General features: G+C 41.2%; 1 protein-coding gene across 1 annotated transcript in view; it reads right to left on the bottom strand.

Annotated features, from left to right (window-relative positions):
* Positions 1-412: 412 nt before the first annotated feature.
* The window catches only part of LOC149290634 (major facilitator superfamily domain-containing protein 6-like), a 47,719-nt gene continuing 30,683 nt past the window's right edge, over positions 413-17,448 (bottom strand). The window contains exon 6 of the mRNA XM_089488436.1: positions 413-574. Coding sequence (XP_089344562.1) covers positions 413-574 — 162 coding nt within the window. The remainder of the gene's footprint in view (positions 575-17,448) is intronic.

The following is a 17,448-nucleotide window of genomic DNA, read 5'->3' as shown; positions in this document are numbered from 1 at the left end:
ATATGCCACTCTGCCCCAGATATGCCTTATAACCCCTTATAGGCCACTCTGCCCCCAGATATGCCTTATACCCCTCTATATGCCACTCTGCCCCCCGAAAAATGCCTTATACTTGCCTATATGCCACTCTGCCTTCCTGATATGCCTTTTAACATCTCTATACCACTCTGCCCCCCCAAATGCCTTATACCCCGCTTTATGCCACTCTGCCTGACTTATTTGCCACTCTGTCCCAGATATGCCTTGTACCCCCTATATGCCACTCTGCCTACAGGAATTTACCAGGAACTTACCAATGCTTCCCCAGAGTCATCCCCGATACTACAGTCTCCCTGGTGTCTAGTGGGGGCAGATGGTGGACGTCTGCGTGATGTTGGGGTTTCTATGACTGAGCACCCTGGGGGAAGTGCCGTCAGCAGCGGAGGTTGTCTATGGGCATTGTGCACACCTTCACCGACTGCCAGGGAGGAGGATCCACGTCCCCTGCAGCGCTGTGAGGGATCCAGACAACCTCTGCTGCTGCCAGAACTTCCACTGGGGTTTCTATGATGGAGCACTGGAAGGTCATGCCACTCTGTATTAGAAGCCAGAGGAAGTGCCGGCAGCAGTGGAGGTTACCAGAGAGTAGGATCCGGGTACCCTGCAGCGCCGCGAGCAATGTTCCATCTAATTTTTCTTAGTTGGTGTGCGCAGAAAATTTCTCTTGTGTAAAAATTTTCAGAGAGCAAAAATTTTGTGCGCACAATATCCACGCGACATAAAGTTTAAAAAAAATGTTTTTTCTTTTTTGGGGAAAAACTGTTGTGCGCACAATTTTTGGACATGTGCGCTCCCTAAAAAAGCTATGTGCGCGCACACCTTAGAGGGAACACTGGCCACGAGGGATCTGGATCTTAGTCTTGTAGTCAGACCTCTATTTGAAGCCTTTACTGTGAAAACAAAACTTGTCCAGCAAATACGGTACTATGTATGTAGAATGCCTTTGTTATCATATAAGTGGCTAGTATTTTTTTTTACAAAATTGCCAATCTATGTTTATTCTTTACAAAACAAAAATAAACACTAAACAATAAATGTTAACTGATGTCACATTTACACTGGGCATGTTTCAAGACACAGCTTTTTAGATCACAAAAAGCATACATTCATGGAGGAAGCAGCCAAAACAATTTGTTTCACTTAACAGCGACTAGGAACCTTCTTCAGCAGCTGCGTCTAACAAGATTTAGCAGACCTAGTACATCCCAGAAAATGTTGATACCTAGAATAACTCCAGTGATCTTTCTTTTAAACAGCATGTTTTAGCTTGGAGAATAAATTGAAAATAAGGTCAACTGTGTTTTCAAATTCAGCAGTGGTTTGGTATGTTAAACCTTAACTAATATTTATCTACACAAAATGTATGCTAATTTTCTTAATACCAACTAAGCTGTGGGCAATTAAATTACTGATTAATTACATCTCTTGATGATTTGCCAATAATGAGCATCATATTTCATGTAGTTTTAACAAAAACTCACTAAAACTATTTGTGTTTTGTACACTTTTATATAAGAACAATAAAAATTATCTAAGACATACATATGTTTTTGTAAACACCCAACAATATGACAAATGACAGCTTGATAAACAAATATTAGTTGCAATATATAATAAAAAATTTAAATCAGGTATATAAAATGGAGAAGGCCTATTTCCCTTGACATGTTAATTACTATTGTTATTTTAATTGTTTTGAATTCATATTATGTTAGCTTGATTTTCCTTATTCATTTACTTACTTTTACTAGACTAGAAATAGTAATTCTATAAAAGGAAATTTGACAAATACCTTAACATTAACTCTTTCTAATCCAACAAAGTGAGAACCTCTTTTGTCCCCACTCTAGTTCAGATTAATTTCATCTTTCCAGCAAGCACCCACAAGTAGACTCTAGGACAGGGGTGTCCAAGTTTTTTCTGCAGTGGGCCACTTCATTAGAATTGTATCCGTGCGAGGGCCGCACTCATTTTTCACTGAGAGAAAATATGGCCTTTAATAAGATATGCAGATTAAAATAAAGTAAATGACACAAAACCTTTACTTTTCCTCCCACTGATTTCTGGGCCTACAAATTCAGGATTCTGGATAAGTAAAAATAAAATAGTTCTATTTATTTTAGGGATGCACTAAAATGAAAATTCTGGACCAAAACCGAAAATTCAGGGTTCACTTAGCCGAAACTGAAAGTGACCCCCCCCCACACTTTTAATAAAAGTTACACACCAAAATTGTACAAAAAAATTATATATTATGATTGTTAACAGCAATCTCAGGCAAACCCAGATTCCAGCATGTACTGGTTGGCTGGGCATTGTATTTTTTGTCCAATTTTAGTGTGTAACCACACTTTTATTAAAAGTAATACACCACAATTGGACAAAAAAAAATCAACAATATGACTTGGCATGATAGTTTTTATACCCAGGCAACCAGTGAATGCTGGAACCTAGGCTTGATGGGACTGTGATTGCTGTTAGCAGATTGCTGTTAACAATCACACTCCTATCATCCCAAGTCAGCCAATACATGCTGGTACAAGGTGGCTGTAAGTGCAGACCCCATACTGCTGGCAGCATCAATACACAAGGGGGGCAGCTAGCCAGGTTTCAGCATGTACTGGCTGACTTGGCATGATAGGAGTGTGATTGCTAACAGCAAACACACTCTTTTTATACCCAGGCAACCAGTAAATGCTGGAACCTAGGCATGATGGGACTGTGATTGCTGTTAGCAGATTGCTGTTAGCAATCACACTCCTATCATCCCAAGTCAGCCAATACGTACTGATACAGGGTGGCTGTAAGTGCAGACCCCATACTGCTGGCAGCATCAATACACAAGGCACTTACACATCCATGCTATCACACACACACTCATTCATTCATTCACAGATTCATTCCCTCAATCAGACATACTCATTCACACAACCTACCCCACCCCGTTACCTGCTCTACAGCTCTCGATGCCCCTCACAGATTTCAGTAGGGGGCGCGGCCTCCCTCGTTCTCCCCACAGAGGAAGCAGGACTGGAGCAGAGAATAGACCCTCCCACAAGTAAGCAGCAGGGCTCTTGTGATCCTGGCTGCCGATCTCACGAGGGCCGCACCTCGAGGTTCACATGTTGGACGTCCCTGCTCTAGGATTTAGTAACATGTACCTTTAAAGGTCTACAATTAACTTGATAATGATTACCCTATAACCACCATAGTGATGCACTGTGGTAAATGAAACCCTGGTTTGTCATTTTTATGATTGGTTAAGAGTGGTAGCAGCTTAAATTAGGATTTAAAAAATTTGACTTTTTAGAATGGCACAAGAGCACCATCTGGTGACTAAAAACATATATTGGTTAGACTTGTGCATTCCAAATCATTTGAGCTTTATTTTAAATGAATTTTGCCTAATTTGAGCAGTCAAGGAAGAGTCCCAACTTCAGTTCAGTACTTTCAGTTCTATTCTGTGGCCTATAACAACTACCATTTCTGCTAACATTTGCCTCAATAATAAAATTGATGTGAAAAATCTGCACAATCGTCCTGCTGCCCTTTTCCTCCCTCTGACTCTGCACCCTCCCATAAACAAAACTCTCTTTCCTCTTCCACATTAAACCAATTCTCTTTTGTCACTAAAGATGAGGTTCATGTCCTTCTTCTTTCTTCTTGTCCAACCACATGTCCTCTCGTTCCTATGACTTCTCATCTTACCCAGTCTCTTTTATCTACTCTTGTCCCTAAACTAACTCATATATACAATCCCTCCCTCTCTACTGGATCTGTCCCTCCTTCAAGCATGCTACAATAATTCCAGTCTTAAAAGACTCAACTGATTTGTCCAACTACCATCCTATCTCCCTACTTCCTCTTGCCTCCAAGCATTTAAAAAATTATACACCCAACTGCTAAATCTAAGGGCCACTATTATATGATAATCTGACTGGAACCATTCTGCTTTCAATACCACCTGGATATGGATGACCTGGATGAGTATCTCCTGATCTGTCTCCCTCCAGGTTAGATTACGTAATAGACATGTGCAAATGGGCCAAAAATGCTTCTTACCCTAATAAAGTTGGCAACAAATATATAAACATAATATAAATGAGAGGTTTTGGTTATATGAATTAGCCAGAGCATAATTAAGCTCACCTGTCACGTCAAGGCACACTCTCAATAGGGTAAGAACCTACTCTCACCTCCTACATAGTGGGCACACAAAGCAGTTTATACTGCTACCAAAACCTTATTAATATGTTGGGGAGGTGCAATTAAACCTCTTCCCAATTAACCCCTGGACAGCAAGCATAAAAGGCCCTCCATAACATTGCTGCTCCATACATTTCTGCCCTCATAAAAAAAAATACTCCTCTACTCGGTCCTTATGTTCTTCCCATGGGCTAGGGATCTCCTTCTCGCTTATCACCTCTTCCTTTTGTGGTCTACAAGACTACCCTCATGAAAGAAATGGGTGGTCACACCACATATTGATTTTGATTTCTGTTCATTCACTTTGCATTTTGTTAAATTATAAAAATAAATTAACATTGTCTATTTTCGAAACCATTAGCACTTTAGAGCTTTTTGTTTTTTACAGTTGCCTAAAACATTTGCTTAGTACTGTATGTTTCATTAAATAGTCAATGGAAAAATGTAATCTGCCAAAATACTAGCATAGAAATGCTGAATTAATTTATTATAATACTTCACTGGATTATATTATTTAGTTAATTTTGTCAAACAATCATGGAATACTAAATTAATTGACAGTTAATTTTGAACATGATTATATATATATATAAAGAACATAATGAAAAAATATAACTTAACATAGGCCCAGGGACAGACTGACCCATCAGGCACTCGGGCATGGACCGAGGGCCAGCAAGGGTCACAAGGCCTGCAAGGGTCAGGGTGGGGTCTGCAGGAGCAGGGCTGGTTAGGGCGGAGATAATGGATCACCCTCTAACTGGCCCAAACAGTGGAATAACTACAGTGGTCTTGGGCGACCCCAGCAATCACTTATTTCTGTCTCCCCGTGTCCATACAAAATTGTTCAAAAAGGTCCCTTCCGACCTCAACCAGGTCATCCCAGATCGCTAGGGCCCTTTCTAAAACACTTTGAACCAGCACTTGGTGACAGGAACGTATCTGGATCACAATACGCCACGTGACCCCGTGCTGAACCTGAGGCTAACCCGAGACCTAAAGCTGCAGGAGCGGTAAGGAGATGGAGGGGGAGGATGTATGTATCTTCGAATGTATGTATTGAATTCATGAACAACCATGTATGTGTAACCATGAATGTCTATGTATAAGTGTGTGTGAGCATGAATGTCTCTGTATAACTGTGTGTGAGCATGAATGTCTCTGTATAAGTGGGTGTGAGCATTAATGTCTCAGTGCATCTGAGCATGAATGTATCTGCGTGTGAGCATGAATGTCGGAGGAGGAGGTGGCAAAACACACTAAGACAGAAGAAGAAAAGGTGGAGGACCAAGGAGTGCAGAAGAGGAGACAGAGACACAGGAAAGGAAACATTGTAAGAGTATTAGAAAGCGTGAAGCATGTGTGTGATGGCTCTCTGATGGTGTTGCACAATAACTCCCATTGCTGGCTCAGCATAACATAATGGGAGTTACGTTGTACAGTGCACCTTAACTCCTCTCACTATATACTGAGCCAGGCACTGATTGTGATACCACTGTCAGTGTCTGGCACAATATATAGTGATGGCAGTTATGCTGTACCACCATCAAGGTCTGGCACAGTATATAGTGATGGTTGTTATGCTGTACCACAGTCAATGTCTGGCACAGTATATAGTAATGGCAGTTATGCTGTACTACAGCCCAAAGTGTGCCAAGAAACGGTCCCTCACACCATTACACCACCACCACCAGCAGCCTGAACCGTTGATACAAGACAGAATGGATCCATGCTTTCATGTTGTTTACACCACAGTCTGACCCTGTCACCTAAATGTTGCAGCTGGGATCGAGACTCTTCAGACCAGACAACGTTCTTCCAGTCTTCCATTGTCCAATTTTGGTGAGCCTGTGCAATTTGTAGCCTCAGTTTCCTGTTCTTAGCTGACAGGGGTGGCACCCGGTGTGGTCTTCTGCTGCCGTAGCCCATCTGCTTTAAGGTTTGACATGTTGTGCATTCAGAGATGGTATTCTGCATACCTTGGTTGTAACGAGTAGCTATTGGAGTTACTATTGCCTTTCTGTCAGCTCAAACCAGTCTGCCCATTCTCCTCTGACATCAACAAGGCATTTTCGGCATAGTTTACACACAATTCAGGGTGTTTACCTTGAATACCCATTGCATTTCACATTTTCCTATATTTTCTCCAGGGTAATGCCATTGGGATTTTTGTCACGGCACTCCGAAATTGAGCATGTGAGAAAATGTTTAATTTTAAAACTTTTACCATTATTTAATTAAATTAAATCTCTACATAGAATTGTTGCCACTTTACACACCTTGTAAGTTATACAACAATAAAATCCAAATTTCCTAGGTAGAAAATGATCATTTACTTTACTTTTTAAATTTTCCTTGTGTAGTTTTTTAGTGAGCTTTTTTCGGGTTTGCGGCACCTCTAAATAGCATATCAGTAGTCTCTGGTCTTCAATAGGATTTTCTAATGTATCTCTTTTTTTACTCAATTTATTGTTATAATAAAATAACCTTATGTTTTCTCATTGGAATTGGTATATTTCTTCAATTGTTGGCATCTATATTCAGCAGAGAAACTGACCTAAAGTTTTCTTTGCTTAAATGGTGCTACTGTAATGCCTCAATGCCAAGGCAAAATACCAGTATTTGAAACACCTCGGGATGTCTAGTTTTAAAAAATATATATGGTTTGATGGGTTAAATTGAATCAGCCGGCTTCAAAGATGTCCCAAAATAGGACATGGGTGCAAAAGGACCAAATGACCAGATGTCAAAGTTCCAAACTGAATAAAGAACCAGAGGCTCAGCATTCCTGCACTGCTTCTTTATTCTATATATTGGAGGGACTGGTGATACCCTGGCTCGTGCGCCATTTCATAACTGAGTGCTGTATTTCCATCTTTCTTTTTCGAAAAAATAAAATATGATCAAAAAATGGTATCTGAATAAAGCATTCTTGACAAAAAAAAAATTATAATTTGTGTGGGTAGAGTAAATAGGAAAGAAGAAAATTATAGCTAAAAATGAGCGCCACAAAAGGGTACAAAAAATAAAAAAAGCCTGGTCCTTAAGGGGTTAAATGTAAGTCTGTCTTGTGGTCCTCCAGTTGGATTCTAGATCTGTCTTCTTTTAGATCGTAAAGACGATTGGTAGAATGTCTCCACTTAATTTGTAGGATTTTTGGTGTCATACCTACCTGTCTGGCCGGGGTCCCACGGCGTTCATCGTGCACGTCCCCCTCGTGTACTGACGTGCGCTCTACACGCACACGTGATCGGGCTGCCGCAGCATGTCAGCGGCGATCGGAGAAACGATCCGCCGCTACATGCTCGCGGCACCCGACCAGTGCCTCTTCTGCCTGTGTGGCGCTTCCGCGTCGCTCGCGGCGGCAACACAAGCAGAGAGGACTTTGTGGTTGAGCCGCCGCAGGCATGCCGGCGGCCATCGACTGTTCCGTCATTCGCGGAAGTAACACAGGCAGGAGGTTTTGTTAGGTTGCCATCGAGACGACGCTATTATTGTGCCGGTCGCGATGACGTCATCTTACCTGCTCTCCCGCCATTGGCTCTATTTCAACTTCCTGGTCCTATGTTTCCTTGCCCGTTCAACGAGTCCATGTTATTGTTCTCAGGGTATTTGTGTTGCTCTTGCTTTCTGATTGATATCCACGTGTACCAGACCTCGGCTTTCGTTCTTCTGACCTTGATCCTGCGCTGCCCGTCCCGACCTCGGCTATTGTTCTTTGACTACGCTCCTGTGCTGCCTGCCTTGATCCCGGCTTGTTTGTCGGATATTCTCGCCATTCCTGCATCGTGGGTCCATCACCTGTGGTGCCTGACCCGACGTAACATTTGGTCTAAGATTGACCATATTCTTGTTGTTTGTTCCCATTCAATGTCTTCTATTTTTTATTTGTAGCATTCTTTGTTCTCTCTGTTGTGTTTTACGCTGCAGGTACAGCTTCGTGCACTGATATAGTTGGCCAGTCAGTTTGTTTAATCCATTTTTAGACTTGCACCCCTATGTATTAGTAATACCCTGATGATTTCTTTATGCCCGAGCCGGATTGCTGAAATAAGCATTTGTGAGGTGTTGTTTAATTGAAGTATTTGATCTCTCCTCCAGATCTGTTTTCTGAAAATTGCAGTCTTTTGGTGAGTCGTTCAAGCACCAGGTACCCGAGCCTCTTGTGAGAAAATCTGTGGTATTGCTTTCAGCACCACATCGCCTGACCAAGTAGTGTTATCTGTCTTGGTTTTCGGCACACTCTGTAATAGTGAGCTTCAATAAAAATGATGTATATAAATATATTATGCAAATTCTCTGGAGCTAGGATTCATGCATTTCCCTTGCTAGGTAGGGCAAATTGTGTGTCTTCTTTAAAATCTACATTGAGATTAAACTACCCTGCCATAATTGTGGGCCTGTCTTTAAATTACTGTAGCTTGTTCATACATTTCTGTAGTAATAGGATTCATGTCATTCATTTGGGTGTCCTCCATAACATACACAATCCCTACCGAGATCTAATTTAGCGTTATTGCTCTCAGTATCTATAAAGGGTACATTTTTTTTTGTTTGTTTTTTGTATCTGATACGCAACAATCTTTCCAGGTCTGACACGACTTTCCACGGCAACCCCTGGTAAATTGTTTGGAGGGGATCCCAGTAACTGAGGGTGATTCCCATTATAATAAAATTGTCTTGCAGAAACCATTTTCTTAATAATTATCATATTTTAAATTTAGCTTCTTCATCCCCCTAAGGTTTAGCTCTTTTGCTCTTGCAGATAGCACTAATGTCTTACCCCGTATAGCAGGTTAACATGTGTGCATAATGTCCACATTTATTTAGAAAACATTCCACAAGCATAGTTACTCAATATCAGAGTATCACATAACAGGACAACCTGATAAAGTTTTCCTCCTTTCTTCTGACAAGGTTTCCTTGCCAAGAGATTTTCCCTGGCTCCCACATTGTAGTGATCTTTCTGTTGTGTGTTGCTGGTAGCCTTGGTTCTCCTGGGGGTGCCATGTTCCACTCCTTCAATGTCTTCTAGACTGTAAAAGACTGCTTAAATGGGAAGCCCTATTTGTAGTGCATTTTGGTGTCCCTTAGGAACTTCCTATTGTCTGTAAACTCTCTCCTTTTCATCAAGGTGGATGCCGATAGATCTGCAAAGAGTTGTAATCCTTGGTATGGAGATCCCATTAAATCTTGTGCTCTGGCTGCATACATGAAAAAAATTAATTCTGCCAATGACATCACTTGGTGTTGCCTTGCTTAAATTGTTTGGTTTACTTTCTGATAGCAAGTGTAAGAATAAGGCTGGGGGCAATACACAAGGGTGTGGGGACATTAATTCACAAGGGATGCTGGCTGTGGGCAATACACAAGGGTGTGGGGGTATTAGGGTGACCACATCAGCCTTGTTTTCCAGGACAGAATTTTTACATATTGCTGACCAGCCCAGATAAATGCTGTGTTACAGGCCTCAGTAAAAGTATGATCAAAGATTCAACTATGAAAAACAAGTATTTTTCCTTTACATGAGATTTTTTTTATCGTGGCATAAGATTAGAATGTTTTGGCTACTCTGTGAAAACAATTCAGCAACCTGGCCTTGGTGGTAATTTTCCTCTCCTTACTTTTTTCTGACCGTTAGCAACCATTTTTGAGCTAGTGATACGCAGGTCTAGTTATAATCATTTATATATATATATGACAATTTTTGATAACAATGCTGGGGCAGACCAAGAGACTGAAGCTAGACTTCATATCGAGACTGACTGGTATGTTTATTTTTCATGCATATAAGCTTTAATAGGCATTCTGTATTATACTCTGCTTAATTTTGGAGTTATGTATTTTTTTGTGAGCTTTAATAAATAACTATAGTTGAATTCAGTCCTTTCTTATAATTGTTTTCACAACTTCATTTATTGAATGTGAGACCTATCCATATGTATAAAATTGAGATTTGGTAACTTAGGGTGGAGAAAAACCTCTTCTTAAGACATTAAGAACGTGGGGCTAGAGAATTCTCTTTTTTTTATATTACCCAGATATTTTTATACTGCGGCCCTCTTACACGTAAGGGAAGGTAATTTCAATATCATGGCTATTCATTTTTCTGATATACAGCGATTGAACACATTATGCAGATCACAACAAGGCAGAGATGTGCAAAATGATGAAGTTTTAGCACTTGAAATACAATATGGTACTTGGGGATCAGGAGCTAGATACTCCTTAAGTCATGTATTGTTGTGGATTGTTTGAGGATGTTGATTTTAATTCTGCTCGACATACCATTGTTAACCTGGTTTATGATGAATGTCAGATCATTTTAGGAAGAGCCCCTGTAATACCAAATAGTCTTCGCAGACATGGACCATATGTGCAGGTTGAGAGGTGGGGTACACCCCCGTTCTCAATTATATTCACCAGTCAGAAGGGAGGAATTACCTCCGCTGGCAGCTAATCCTCAGATAGAGAGAGAACAGTTATTAAGAGTACTGAAACTAGTCACTGCCACTTTAGAGCAGATACCAATTAGAGGAGCTTGGAATATGCCCCAGCTTTCATTACAAGCTGCAGGAGGAATTCCTATGTCTAACATTAAGGCAGCTGTGGGTCAGGTTCCCTCAAATACTAAAGAAATTCCCCTATGGCTCAATGACAGAACACATGCATTAAATGCGGTATATCCTACACCTACACCTGCACAGAAAGAAGCTTAAGTTAATTCTTTGCTTCCTTCTGGTTTGTCTATTACACTCCAGGAAGCTAAAGATTGGAATTCTATAGTGAGTTCCTTATATGAAAAGACTCATGGAAAAGTTACTGTGGCTTCTTTAGCTGACACATTAGCACAAGTTGACAGGTCCAGTGGCATTGTTACAGCATATTCTCTGGGGTTAAGATGCACTCAAAATAATCTACAAAAGTCCCTCATAAGGGGACAAGGACTTCTATCAGATTTAGAAAGGCAGATTGAAAGACTTCCTGTTGAGGAACGTTGTGAGAAGGTCCCAGAAATAATAAAAAATACCTATATTCTTTTAGGCAAGGATTTAACTGGTGAAGGGACATCCAGTTAAACACAGGAGGAAAAAAGAAAAAATGGTCATTCTCGTGCTAGACAGTCTGACTCACGCAGACATGCAAGGTCACAGCTGCAAGCAGTACACAGAGAAGTGCCTGAAAATCAGCGTAGAAAGGAAACTCCATCTAGACCCCTAACGAAGGAAATAAGGAGACAGGAACCCAAAAATCGATATGGCTTGCACCCTTTCATTCGCACCCCTGATAGATATGTGCAGGCTCACCAAGTTGTTAGACCAAGGGAGAGATCCCAAAATACTAACAGATCTTCTGAAAGGGAAGACAGAGTAGAAGAAACGGTTACAGCATCTGCAGCTATACCCGCTGCCAAAGAGGTCAATAAAATTAAGAAGACCTTCTTGATACTGGACTTTTTGATACACAAGCAGAAATGTAATTATGTTTCTGCTCAAACGTTAGAAGGAGAAGAGCCATATCTTTTTATACAAACTTAAAGCTAAATGGAAAATGGGTTTCTTTGGAATTGGTTGAACATCCTAATTTAGATACAGAATTCCTTATTGCTTTTAAAGATGTTTGCTTTTAAAAACTCATTTTATTCAGGTAACAGAGTACTGAAAGACAAATACCTGATTTAACAGTTAAAGTAGATGTTGAATCTCTTATAAACCAACAAATAGCACAGTTCATTGTAGAGAATAAAGGTAGATTGGTTTCATGCTTTCTTGCCACCCCATTGATCCACATAGTTATTGGATTACATCTTTTACTTGGCAAGGGAAACAATTTGTATGGACTTGGCTCCCGCAAGGACTGGTTAGCTCCCCAGTTTTGTTCACAGCCAATGTAGTATTATTGTTATCTGCATTTCCTAATTATGAAGTGGAATATTTGCATTAGTAGATACCTTGTATAAAGCAGGATACATCACAGCTTGTATGTGACAAAGTTACCTTCCTAGGGTTTGACATTACACATAATGGCTTGTCTGATAATTACAATTATTTAACACAAAGAGAGCCTACACAACCATTATCTGTGTATGTTAGTATTTCTTCCGAAGCAGCATCCATAAGCATTTACAATTCTACTGAAACAGTTCTGATTGCACCTTTATCGGATGTATTTACAATTACAGAAAGAAAATACTTTCCATTAGAAAAGTGACTTACTGCAGTTACAGTAGCTGTTTTGAAGTCTATAGACTTAGCTCAAGGTCAGGATATTTACACTTCTGTTGCTTCAATTGCAACTTTTCAGAAAGCAACTATTCCTGAGAAACGGGCTTTCAAATGTCGATGGTTGAAATGGTTAACTTTACTCGAGGACTACCAGCTTCACTTTGTGTATGATGCTACATACCCGTGTTGGAAGATCTTCCAACGTTGTATAGTGGGAAGTGCAAAAGCATTCAACTGATTTTTGTACTTGTCTATATTACGTTGACGGCTCAACAGTTAACTCTAATAAGGAAGGGTTAATACATCTGCGGGGGTAGGTGTTGCTAAATATTCCTCGGACATGAGTTTGTTAAAAACGTGGGAGCTTCTGATAGAAGATCATTCGCCACAAAATGCAGAGATGTATGCATTGGCTTTTGCATTAAAAGAAGCCTTTATTGATAAGGGTCCTGTTCTTGTTGTTACTGATTCTGCCTATTTAGCACGATCTGCTAATGAAGATCTTCCTATATGGAGATCAAATGGTTTTCTCACGGCTGAAAAAGAAGCCGTTAAAGCATATTAATAAATGGAAAACAAATTCTGCTTATCTCATTCACAAGCCTGATATTGAAATTGTACATGAACCAGCACATAGAAAGCTTGGCTCGTCTGCTCACACACTGGGTAATGAGCTTGTTGATTCTCTTGCACAAGCTGTTAGTCAAAAATATGCTGTGAATGAAGTTAAAATCAGGTCACAAGCAAAACCAGTCAGTCTCGATGCAGAGTTGAATGCCTGTTTGGATGATTCCAGATCTAATCCACTTGGATATCCAAAAGCATATGCATATAAAGTACAAGATGGACAATGTATTGTCACTATTAAGGAAATTGATTATATCCTTCCATCAAAGTATCCCAATTGCCAATAAGGCACATGCAAGTATTGGTCATCCACAGGGAAAAAACGTGTCATATGTGGTGGGTAATTATAAACCTTGTTTGTTAATAATCGTAACCATCAAAATTCACCAATTATTGTTAGAGAAATTCCTAACAAACCTTTTGATCTAATTTATCTTGATCATATTGGCCCACTGCCACCTTCTCATGGTTACCTATATGTTTTATGTGTTGATGCCTGTACTAGGTATACTTAGTGAATGGAGACACCACACTTGTGTCAATTTTTTGGTAGGTGCTGGAAAACTGAACACCTTATACTAGGACCGTGGTCCAGCTATAACAGCTGATAAAACCCAAGAGTGGGCTCATGCTTTAGGTATTAAATGGGAAAGTAGCAGTGGGTTTGTGGAAAGATAAAATTACCAAGCTATTGTATTCTCGTCACACACAGTATTCCTGCTTCAAACTCAGGTAAGACGCCATTTGAATTTATGTACTGGTTTCATTAACTCTTTTATTTCTGCACCAGGGAGACTAGAACAATTATCCTTTTACCAGGAGTTGTGAGACGTTTTGTCTCATCCTGCATACGTACCAGGTACCACACATGCATGCACTCCACAGGTTGACCACTTTGTCCAGGAGAGGATACAGATTGCTAAGCCTTTATGACCACATTGGAAGCCTCCAGCAGAGATGGAAACTATTATTAATAAACGCTCTTTCATTATAGTTGATAGACAAGGCCGTCACAGAACTGTGAGTATTGACAATTTGAAACCTATTCCCTTATTTTGTGATATTCAGCATGGAGCAGAAACCACCTCAAACTTACTCTCAATGGCCGATAATGACAAATGTGCGGATGCAGGAAAACCGCCAGCGGGACACTCGGACATGACTGACATTTAGACAAACAGACGATGTGCAGACATCAAGTGAGGAAGAGACTTCCATTGATACACCTGTTTGCACTAAATATGCCTTCTTTGAAGCAAAGACTTTGTGGCCTTTATAATATGATCCCAGTAAGCCTATGGAAACCGGCTTGTTTTTTTCTTGAGTTTTTCATTTTGTTGTTGATATCTACACTCTGTGTTGCAGCTCTAAGCATGCAGTGGCATTTTATTACACAACATCTGGAACCATTCTGACATAGAATCAGACCCAAGTTCATCTATAAAAGAGCTTTGATGTCTAATAATAATCCTGTGAATGTGCAGGTTACGAGACTGGAACAAGGTGTACTGGAAACCTTATTAAACGCCTATTGTGGAAAAGAAGAAAGTCCTGGGTATTTCCCAAGTGGTACTCATAGACAGAGGCATATCTACTGAAAATAGCGCCTATGGCAAGCACTGAAATTGCGCCCCTGTCCAAATAAAAACCCATTTACTAGCCCCTGCTGCCTATATATATATATATTAGTCCCTGCTGCCGATAGCGGGTATAGATCAACACGCAAACCCAGATCAATTGAAATTCACTTGTGATCTCAGCACTGAAGGTATATATCAAATAAACAGAGTCAGACATACAAGTCCTGTATTTGCAGGTATACAATAAAAATATATGAAACGTAGCATCGCAGGTATAGATCAACTGAATAAGACATATTAACCCTGTATTTGCAGGTACACATAAATAATGTATGGAAACATAGCATAACCCCCTAAATTACAGGCATAGATCACAGGTTGCACACCGCAAAGCCAGCCCTGGCGTCCACACTGCCCACATAGAACCTGGCCAGCACCCAGATTACACACATAAGATTTGCCATCTTTGTCCCCAAATAGCCCACCACAAGTCAACTTTGTCCCCAAACAGTCCGGCCAGTGCCATCTTTGTCCCATATACACCCTGCCTGTGCCATCTCGGTCCCCAAGGCTCAAACCTCCTGCTAGTGCCATCTTTGCCCTTCCACAATTATACACCTATGATACACAAACACTTTTACAGTCACTCACTAATTCACACTTGAATTCAGACAACTCATCCACACATTAACTCATGCACTCCCTCATTCACTCAATGCATCCACACATTAACTCATGCTCTCCCTCATTCAGACAATTCATCCACACATTAACTCATGCTCTCCCTCATTCAGACAATACATTCACATATTAACTCATGCTCGCTCTCATTCAGACAACTCATCCACACATTAACTCATGCTCTCTCTCATTCACTCAATGCATCCACCCATTAATGCACACTCTTTACTTATATCTACCCCCCTCCCTTATCACTTTTTAACCCCCTCCCTCATCACTTTTTAACCCACCCCCTCCCTTCCTTCCTTATCACTTTTTAACTCCCTCCCTCCCTTATCACTTTTTAACTCCCTCCCTCCCTTATCACTTTTTAACCCCCTCCCTTCCTTATCACTTTTTAACTCCCTCCCTTCCTTCCTTCCTTATCACTTTTTAACCCCCCCCTCTCTCACCTTGAAGTCCAGCGACGGGAGCACGATGTTGCCGTCTTCCTGCACCGCTCGCTGGTGCCCGCTGCTTCACTGCTGAGCGCCGTAATATGACGTCATATTTCGGCGCCCAGCAGTGAAGCAGCGGGCATCAGCGAGCGGCTTTTTTTTGATGCGGGGGAGAACGAGGGGCGCCGAGCGGTTGCTAGGCGCCCCTCTATCTCCTCCGCATCAGTGTTTAAAAGCCGCTCGCTGGTGCCGGCATTTCATGCAGAGCGCCGCAATATGCCGGCATATTGCGGCGCTCTGCATGAAATGCCGGCACCGGGATGGGGGTAGAGGGCTCGTGGAGGGCTCTCCTCTGCATCAAAAAAAATAAAAAATGCCGGTGAGCGGCATATAAAAGCCGCTCACCGGCGCCCCCCTTGAGATGGCGCCCATGGCACGTGCCATGGCTGCCATACCCTATATACGCCTCTGCTCATAGACTCAACTGTTCTAGCAAAAACGGCTGGAATTGTTTCTGATGAAGGACATGCTCTGGTAAGACCATACCTAGATGACCAGATGAAAAAGATACAAACTGTTATCCTGCCATATAAATTTACCTTTACAGGACCACCAAAAGCAGCAAACATACAGAGAAAAGGTGTTTTACGTTTCGCTGGGGCATTGTTATTTTGTTGACTTTCAAGGTGTGCAAATCTGGCCCAAACCTGAAATATCAATATCCTCCTCCAGGTACTACACAGGACAAGGTAACATGTAAACGTTATCCTATTTTTTATTTGAATACAGGACAATTTATTCAAAAAAGGATTTGTCCACTTCAGAAGGAATGATGCACGCATTCATTTTTGGGAAGATGCAGAAGAGTAGGAATATCGATTTGCTGGAGGTGTAAAACCTGTTTTTTTGTGTTAATTTGCTATATTCAGATTAGTGGAAACTTTATGAGAATGATGGCTATGATGCCCTGTTGATGAAACTACATGTTGAAGTACAAAATCCAGAAACAGGTAAATTAAGGAGACCATGCTCCTATGATGCTCTTATTCCGGCCCTGAGTCTCTCAGTTCCCCGAGCAAATGTTTCATAGCTTTAACAGTGACTTAGAAGTAATGGACTGATCCCATGCCTTCAGGATACAATTCTGGAGGGGGCGCATATGTAGAAGAATCCAGGCCAGGGCTCATCTTGAGGACACTTACCTCGGACGCTCTCCTCCAAGAACAGCCTGTCCGTGCACCAGAAGGGCATCACTGGAGTCGCTCCCTGCCGAAGAAGCCGCCTGAATCCCTGGCTGCCGCCCAGTAAGTAATGCCAAACCCACCCAGGGGCCTAACAGTCCAGAAAGACTGATCCCCCAGACAGGGCCGGATTGGTCCACCAGGAAACGTCCCGGTAGACCAACATTCAGCCACCTAATAAAATTTAAATGCCTACCTTGAGAGGGGTTAGTTCCTAAGGTGGAGTGTGCTCTGAACTCACTCCTGGACTGTAATTAGTGGTTTCAGCCTACTTTTTCTCTGAGGCCTTGTGTGGTACATACTTACCTAGTGTTTGTTCTATTGTTTATGCTGTTGCCTACTGATTTATCTGAACCTTACCTGCTTATCGACTATTCCCGAACTGGATTGACCTCAGTCAATCTGACTCTGA

The sequence above is a fragment of the Sceloporus occidentalis genome, unplaced genomic scaffold (genome assembly GCF_023333645.1).
Source record: "Sceloporus occidentalis isolate IW3139 unplaced genomic scaffold, rSceOcc1.0.p SCAF_38, whole genome shotgun sequence".
In the NCBI taxonomy this organism is placed as follows: Eukaryota; Metazoa; Chordata; class Lepidosauria; order Squamata; family Phrynosomatidae; genus Sceloporus; species Sceloporus occidentalis.
This window is presented reverse-complemented; position numbering and strand designations above follow the sequence as displayed.